This window comes from Carassius gibelio, chromosome A9, assembly GCF_023724105.1.
Source record: "Carassius gibelio isolate Cgi1373 ecotype wild population from Czech Republic chromosome A9, carGib1.2-hapl.c, whole genome shotgun sequence".
Classification (NCBI taxonomy): domain Eukaryota; kingdom Metazoa; phylum Chordata; class Actinopteri; order Cypriniformes; family Cyprinidae; genus Carassius; species Carassius gibelio.
In genome coordinates, this window is record NC_068379.1 from 1,148,132 (window position 1) to 1,156,798 (window position 8,667).

General features: G+C 43.7%; 1 protein-coding gene and 1 long non-coding RNA gene across 3 annotated transcripts in view; one reads left to right on the forward strand and one right to left on the reverse strand.

Annotated features, from left to right (window-relative positions):
- Positions 1-2,591: 2,591 nt before the first annotated feature.
- Positions 2,592-8,667, reverse strand: part of LOC128019399 (GRIP and coiled-coil domain-containing protein 2) — an 18,981-nt gene continuing 12,905 nt past the window's right edge. Inside the window, exons 20-23 of the mRNA XM_052605358.1 lie at positions 4,013-4,207; positions 3,757-3,896; positions 3,038-3,239; positions 2,592-2,951 (exon numbers count right to left, since the gene is read on the reverse strand). Coding sequence (XP_052461318.1) covers positions 2,878-2,951; positions 3,038-3,239; positions 3,757-3,896; positions 4,013-4,207 — 611 coding nt within the window. The 3' untranslated portion in view covers positions 2,592-2,877. The remainder of the gene's footprint in view (positions 2,952-3,037; positions 3,240-3,756; positions 3,897-4,012; positions 4,208-8,667) is intronic.
- LOC128019401 (uncharacterized) lies at positions 3,309-3,868 on the forward strand. 2 transcript variants are annotated; one of them, XR_008185144.1, is made up of 3 exons: positions 3,309-3,431; positions 3,496-3,653; positions 3,728-3,868. It is a non-coding gene; the product is annotated as an uncharacterized LOC128019401 (long non-coding RNA). The 2 variants fall into 2 exon arrangements; XR_008185145.1 differs by having other exon boundaries at positions 3,309-3,427.

The following is an 8,667-nucleotide window of genomic DNA, read 5'->3' on the forward strand; positions in this document are numbered from 1 at the left end:
ACCTATTTTTCTGTAGCACATATATCAAAGTTCGATTCGCCAATGTTGCCACTTTTCCATGTTCCTGTGTGCTTCTACAATAAAAAAATATGAATTTATTTAGAACATACTTTACATTCTTCCCCTCCTTTCTTTAATGAAAAATGAAAACCCATAACTAACAAAACTTGTTCTTTAATGACATTCTTGAGGAAGTAACATCACACAATAGCACAAACGTCACTGTGGCCAGATCTCAATAAACAGGTAAGTTCTGAGGTATTTCTTATGGCACTGAACATCTTTTCCAACTCAGTGGCACCAGAAATCCAGGGTTAGCTCAAACAGTACTTAAACGTCGCTGCTTTTAGACTTTGATACAGACCTCAATATGATGAAGTAAACATGGCAAAAATAAAGTTGCTGACAAGCAGTTGATGTTCCATGTCAGATGTGCTGATTAGATATGTATTGAAGCACAGCAGCTGTGTGAATGCTGGACCAGCGGAGGACCAGCACATGCTCCTGCAGAGTTCAGCTCCGGCCCATCAGGAGAGCAGGTGTATCGGCAGGACTGTTGGCTTCAGATCTCAGCTCACAGACGAGCCTCTCGACGAACTGCTCACGGCACTGTTCTCGATCTTCTCCGCTGGTGTGAAGCTGGACTTACAGCGCTCACACATGGCACTGGCTGAAGCATTCAACATGTTGCTGTGAAGACAAATGCTATAATTCTATCATGATTTAGTAATGCTATAGTGAAGAACATAGATTAGAAACTAAGTGAAGAGATGTTTGCTTGATTGTAAGCTTTAGAAGGTCATCATGCTACAGGCTGCAGTGAGGACCAATCAGCGGCAACAGAGAAATAAAAGGTACTCCTTCTTTCTTTGGGTGAATATTTGGGCAGCGTTAAGCAAATCTTCCTATAGTGACAGACATGGGCGGGGGGGGGGGGGGGTATTTAAACGAGCCATTTTAGGGGCATGTTCGCTGAACACAATATAATCAATACAATGAAAAAAAAAACAAAATCTGTAAGGTAAAGTTGTGCCAGACCACGTAGTGCTTTAAAAGTAAGCATCATAATGGTGAAATCCACTCTAAACCTGACCGGGATCCAGTGCAGAGATTCTAACACTGGAGTAATATGACTGACAGCCATATGTGTGTATGCACAAAGACACAGATCCCTGAACAAGGCCATATCTGCAGATGAAACGTTGTTTGTAGAAGCAGGATTTTACATTTAAACGAGCATCAACTACTCCACATTGTTGACCCTTTAACCAACCCTTAAACCCACCCACAGCTCCAAACCCTCGCCCTTACCTGTATCCTCCTCACCAGCAGCAGAAGTGCTGGAGCATAGCAGTCGAAAGATTAATCACATTTGTAAGCATTTTACCTTACAGGCAATAATGATTTGTTTGAACATTATCTAATGTGTAATAAGCTCATTAGCAAACACTAACAAGAACATTATCTCACGTTTCTAACTTTGAATATATAATGATCCATTGAGCATCTTATAACCCCAGCTCACTGGGGTGTCCAAACCTCTTCCTGAAGGTCCACTGTCCTGCAGAGCTCAGCTCCAGCCCCATCAAACACACCTGAAGCAGCCAATCAAGCTCTTCAGACAGGAGTGTTGGAGCTAGTCCTGACCCATGGAGCCAGAGGATGGTGATCCAGCGTGGGTCACCACAGACCATGTCCTTCCTCCCGACAGATCTACCTCTGGCTACTCCTCAGAGCTACGCTCCTGTGCTGGGTCTCCATCCCTCGGTCTTACACTCCACCAGATCTGATGTGTGCTCCAGAGGACTCCGTGCTCATCCCTCTCCTCCATGCTGGTATCCGGCTGGTCAATCTTCTCTGCTCTGGGTTCTGGGAAACAGTGCTTCAGCAAGTGTACATCTGGTGTACACTCAAATCAGAGTGCATTGTGGTTAAAGCAGGTGTCTGACCCTGCTCCTGGAGAGCTACCGTCCCAATTAGGGTGACCACCTGCTAATAAGCCCAACGGGGACAAGGGGTATGTTTCTGAGGGACAATGTGGTGCCCCCACCCCATGGACAGACTCACTGATACTGGTTTACCCATTTTTTTTTTTACTTATGAGATAGAATGAGACCGCAGAAGAAGTAAACCATCCGGGTATTTCTGATGTAGCTGCTGCTCACAAAAGCTTAATATTTTTACCATTCTCTCTTCAGGACCAAAATCCAGACAGAAACTGATGTCAGATATAACAGATCTAACACAGAAGCCCAGGGCTGATGAACAGAAGAGAAAACTCAAAACTGTCTCTGCAAGTCTTATCAAAACACAAATTATCACCCAACTCTTCCAGCTCCTTGTTTAGTTGATTACTTAAAATCAATCTCTTGGTTATTTCTAAAGTTATTCACAGATGTATTGTTGAGTTGCATTATATTTCTACCTGCAGTTCCCCTCATGAGAGATGGATGAGACCTGAACGAGGAGAGGCCTGCAGTCTGAAACAATCCACACGATCAACTCATGCCACGCATAAACACACGACAGATACGACCAGAACAAGAGTTGAGATCAGTTTAACTGGAGAAACTGCAATGAAGAAGCGGAGCAGCTTTTAAAGTGGTTTAATGAGATAGACTGAGTCTGTATTTACACTCCTTCATTCACTGAACCTCACAAAGACCAACACAACCACCAGACAAGCTGTGGGAAAATGATCATGATAGGAGTTATATTAAAATATGATCAACAGGAGCAACATTTCTGTCTTGTGTGATTTATAGCACAGAAGAATCTTCAATAACCCAATAAATAAAGAAATCCCTTCAGGACTGACAAGTTGTAGAAAACTAAGGCTGTGTGTTGAGGTGATGTGATGTGTTAGCGGTGGTGCTCTCATCGGATGCCTGACCAGCTGTGCAGATAGGACGTCCAGCCTGACCCCCGAGAGCCCGCGGACTCCTCCTCACCTACAGACACAAACACACCGGATGAGCCCAGTGCTGTTAGTTACAGTGCACAAGCAGAGAGAGAGACGTGTGTTCCTGTGGAGCACCTTGAGCGATGGCAGCCAGCCTGCTCTTCTCCTCCGGGCTCAGCTGCAGCATGGTGTGAATCACAGGAAGTAGAGCCTGTCTCTCGCTGCCCGAGCGCAGGAAGATGAACTGCAGCAGCACGTTCTTCAGGTACTCCAGGTTGGCCACGGACTTCTCCCGCTCCTGATTACGCTCCAGTCGACGCACCTCACTCTTCAGAAGCTGCAGAAACAGTGTGAGTGTTCAGACACACGGGACGGGTGTGTGTGTGTGTGTGTGTGTGTGTCTCACGGTGATCTGCTCCATCAGGACAGCGTTCAGACACACGGGACGGGTGTGTGTGTGTGTGTGTGTGTGTCTCACGGTGATCTGCTCCATCAGGACAGTGTTCAGACACACGGGACAGGTGTGTGTGTGTGTGTGTGTGTGTCTCACGGTGATCTGCTCCATCAGGACAGTGTTCAGACTCATGGGACAGGTGTGTGTGTGTGTGTGTGTGTGTCTCACGGTGATCTGCTCCATCAGGACAGTGTTCAGACACACGGGACAGGTGTGTGTGTGTGTGTGTGTGTGTGTGTGTGTGTCTCACGGTGATCTGCTCCATCAGGACAGCGTTCAGACACACGGGACAGGTGTGTGTGTGTGTGTGTGTGTGTGTGTGTCTCACGGTGATCTGCTCCATCAGGACAGCGTTCAGACACATGTGACAGGTGTGTGTGTGTGTGTGTGTGTGTCTCACGGTGATCTGCTCCATCAGGACAGCGTTGGTAGCCTCGGTCTCGTGCAGTAGACTGTTCAGGTGCTCCACGCTGCGGGCGGCTGTGCTCAGCTTCTGCGTCAGCTCCTCTTTACTGGGCTCCATGTGCCACACCACAGGCTCTACACACAGCACAAGCAGAGGAATTTCATCATACAATCTGTGTGTGTGTGTGTGTGTGTTCTGACTCTTATTCCGGGTGTCAGGCGTTACTAACACAGCCTGAGCGGGTGCTAACCGTGTTTGAGGTCTGGGGAGGTGAGCAGCTGCTCCAGAGAGGGCAGAGGGGTCCCGCTGGACGACAGGGACTCGGTCTCGGTGGTCTCCATCCCCTCTCCCTCCTCTCTAGCCATGCCCTGCAGATCCAGCTGAGGGACGTCAGCAGGCTTCCGGTCCACGTGAGTCTTCCTGCTCTGCTGCACGTGCACTGTGCCTACAGCAGACACACAGAGTCAGGCCAAACACTGCACTCCCTCTCTCTCTCTCTCTCACACTCTCTCGCTGCTGCTGCTGCTGGGCTCTCTCTCTCTCACACACTCTCTCTCTCTCTCTCTCTCTCTCTCTCACCGCTGCTGCTGCTGCTGGGCTCTCTCTCTCTCACACACTCTCTCTCTCTCTCTCTCTCTCTGGTGTGTTGCATGCTGGGTAGCGAGAGGGTGGCGTTTGGGTCGCATGTGGGGGAGCGCACAGTTTTTCAAGATTTTTTCTGCTTTAACCGTTTTTTTGTTTGTTTGTTTTGTCTTTTTCTTTTCCTCTTTTTTCCCCCTAAATTTTTGGGGCATTTTTTTTTTCTTTCTCTTTTGTATTAGTGTTAGTTAGTGTTAGTCAGTGTGATTAAGTGAGTGGGGAGTGTGAGGCTGTAATGACGTCTGCCCCGGAGCGGGGAGCGTCGCCTCTCTCTCTCAGGAATGGGTTCAGGTGTGCGCCGGAATCAGGCGCAACCATAGAAGATGTTCTCCTTGCCGTCGCGGATCAAATCGGCCACGAAAACATAAACTCGGCCTCTAGGATGAACAAAGCTGTTGTAGTGTTTCTAAAAAACGAACACTTAGTAAAAACAATGATCGAAAACGGAATTTGGGTTAAGGAAATGTACGTGCCCGTCACACCCTTATCTGCCCCGGCTACAAAAGTCACGGTTTCAAATGTACCGCCTTTCATTTCCAATGATTTAATTGTAAAGGAGTTGTCTAGATTCGGGAAAATTGCTGGAGGGGTTAAAATGATTCCGCTCGGATGCAAGAACGCATCGTTAAAACACGTGTTGTCTTTTAGGAGACAACTGTATATGTTTTTAACTTCGCCGGACAAAACACTCGATGTCTCTTTCAGTGTGTCTCACGGAGACAGTTCATACATGCTGTACGCGAGCACAGACAGTTTACGCTGTTTTGAATGCGGTGATATCGGCCACAAACGCTTCGTCTGTCCACATAAACAACGCGCCGAGGAGAACCAGGGCCCGAGGACAGATGAGCAACAAAGTGTAGCGACGGAAGGCAGTGTACAGGCAGAGACGGTCAAAGTGATCAACACTGAGGTAAGTGAAGCGGTTAATGTTGTTAATGATAGCCAAATGCCTAGTGTCAGTGCCGTCAGTGCTGCAAGTGTTCAGCAGAGTACTGATGGTGCTAATGCTGAAGAGGCTTTGAGTAAGAGGAGTGTGGAGAGCAGTGATGAGGAGGTGGATGGACAGTCTGAAGTCACTGAAGGAAGCATTAGAGATGATGAATCCTGTTTTGATGTTGATATGGATAAGGCTTATGATGGAGTGTTGTATACTGTTGAACAGATTAACAACTTCTTGGATGAAACCAAGGGCAAAAGTGTTGAACTTGCAGAATTTTTCCCCGATTTAAATAAGTTTGTTGAATCAGTGAAAAAAATTCGCAGTGAGTGCAGCAATGAAGTTCTGTCCCAACAAAAGAGATTCAGGTTAAAGAAACACATAACGGCAATTAGGCAAAGTTCAAAGAAAGTTAGAAATAAGAGAAGTAAATTAAAATAAGGATCACATGGGTGTCTACAACTCTTTTGGGTTTCTCTTCACTTTTCTGATTTTATTTGATCTCCTTCCCTCTTTTATTTCTATGGATATCCTAAGAGTAGGATCTTTGAACATAAATGGGGCTAGGGGTGGAAATAAATTAGCTTTGTTAAAAGAGTGTATTGGTCCTAAAGAGATTAATGTGATGTTTCTTCAAGAAACACACAGTGATGAAGCAAATGAAACAGATTGGGGTTTGAGATGGGATGGTGAGTGTGTTTTAAGCCATGGCACTAATGTAAGTGCAGGGGTGGCAATACTTTTCTCAGTGAAAACAGAGATCAATATTTTATCAAAACAGGAAGTAGAAAAAGGAAGGCTCCTTGTTTTAAAAGTAGAAATAAACAGTAAGGTTTTTGTTTTTATTAATATTTATGCCCCCACAGTAGGAAGTGATCGAATTCAACTGTTTCAGAAACTTAAGAAAGTTCTTTATGATTTAGATCAAGATGATTTTTTAATTATGGGTGGGGATTGGAACTGTACTGTAGATTTTATTACTGACAGGAATGGTGAAGAACCTCATCCATCATCTGCTCTATCCCTAAAAAATGTTATAAAACAATCAGAACTCATTGATATTTGGAGAGGAAAGAATGAAGGAGTGAAACAGTACACCTGGATTAGAGTTACTGACAATAGAATTAGTGCTGCTCGTCTCGATAGATTTTATATGAAGAAAACTATGTATAATAGAGCAATGGACACACAAATAATCCCAAACGTTATTTCAGACCACCATATGATCACTTTACATGTTTTATTGTCACATACAACCCCTCGTTTTTATTTTTGGAAGTTTGACACCAAACTTCTGTTAGATCACGACTTCTGCGAAAATTTTAAACAATTTTGGAGTTATTGGGTAACTCAAAAAAGTGATTTTAACAATCTCCTGCAGTGGTGGGAAGTGGGGAAAGCTCAGATTAAACTTTTTAGCCAGCAATTTTTATCACATACAAGAAACGAGCTCAAATATACGTTATATGTTTTAGAAAAAGAGATATGTGAAATTCAAAATAGCCTGATGAACCAAAATGATCCTTGTTTACAAGATCGCTTAAAGACAAAAAAACAGGAATTAAGGGATATATTTCAGGAGAGGGTTAAAGCAGCTTTGGTCAGAGCACGGTTTATATCAGTGCAAGATATGGATGCTCCAACAACCTTCTTCTTTAACCTGGAGAAAAAACACTCCCAATCCAATGTTATGCATGGCATTCGAAAAGCAAACGGGACAGTTACCTCAGATCCTCAGGAGATGAGAAGGCTTGCTGTGGACTTTTACACTAATTTATATGCAAAAGAAGAGACTGATATCTATCCATCAAGTGACTTTTTTAATGATCTGCCAGTATTGGATGAACAAACTGCACAAACTCTTGAAAGTGACCTGTGTTTCGGAGAAGTGACGGAAGCAGTTCATCAGCTTAACAAAGGGAAAGCTCCAGGCATTGATGGTCTGCCGGCAGAGTTTTACAAATCATTTTGGGAAGTTATTGGACAAGATTTGTTTTGTGTTTTAAAGGAAAGTTTTAATCTGAATATGCTCCCTAAAAGTTGTCAGCGGGCCGTTCTCTCTCTAATCCCCAAAAAAGGAGATTTGCTTAGTTTAAAAAATTGGAGGCCTGTGTCTGTACTCACCACAGATTACAAAATACTGTCTAAGTGCTTTGTTAACGGACTTAAAAAAGTGTTAGACAAGTTAATTTTTGAAGACCAATCTTATTGTATTCCCAAGAAATCTATTTATGATAACCTGTTTTTAATGAGAGATATTTTAAGGTATACAAAACTGTACAATGTGGACTTTGGGATTGTTTCTCTTGATCAAGAGAAAGCTTTTGATCGTGCAGATCACCAGTATCTCTTTTATGTTCTTAAATGCTATGGTTTTGGTGAAAAGTTTTTATCTTGGATAAAGGTATTATACCATGACGCTTCATGTTTGATAAAAGTGGGAGGAGGGTTAAGCGTTCCTGTAAAAATGGAGAAAGGCATTCGACAGGGATGTCCTATGTCAGGACAGCTTTACAGTTTAGCAATAGAACCTTTACTTTGCATGATAAGGAAAAAATTAAAAGGCATAGTTATAACAGGAGGTTTAAGAAAATAAGCTTTTGTTCTCTCTGCTTATGCTGATGATGTTGCCGTTGTAATTAAAAATACAGAAGATGTGCAGTGTTTAGAAGAAAGTTTAGAAATATATGGCAAACTTTCTTCTGCCAAACTTAACTGGGAAAAAACAGAAGCCTTATGGTTTGGAGCCAATAGTAATCATATTTTTAACTTACCTAAACTTCCAAAAAATGTTAAATGGAATAAAACAGGTTTTAAATATTTAGGGGTATTTTTAGGTAACGATGACTTTGAAAAGAAAAATTGGGAGGGATTAGTAGATAGGGTCCGCGCCAAGTTGTCTAAATGGAAATGGCTGCTACCCCAGCTTTCGTATAGGGGAAGAGTTCTGATCGCTAACAATCTGATCGCCTCAACACTCTGGCATAAGTTCATGGTCCTCGACCCACCGATGGTTTTAATCAGAGAGATTCAAAAGATGCTGGTGGACTTCTTCTGGTCTGGACAACATTGGCTAAAGCCAGCGATGCTCTACCTACCGGTGCATGAAGGTGGACAGGGACTCATCGACATAAAGGCGAGGGTGGCAACCTTTCGATTGATGGCGGTCCAGCGCCTCCTCTATCATCAGCCTCACGTGTGGATGGACGTCGCGTGTGCCCTGCTTCTCAAGACCAGAAGAATGGGCTTGGACAGACAACTGTTTTTAATGAATTTTAATAGAACTTCACTCGGAGGACTTACACCCTTTTATAGTAATATATTGG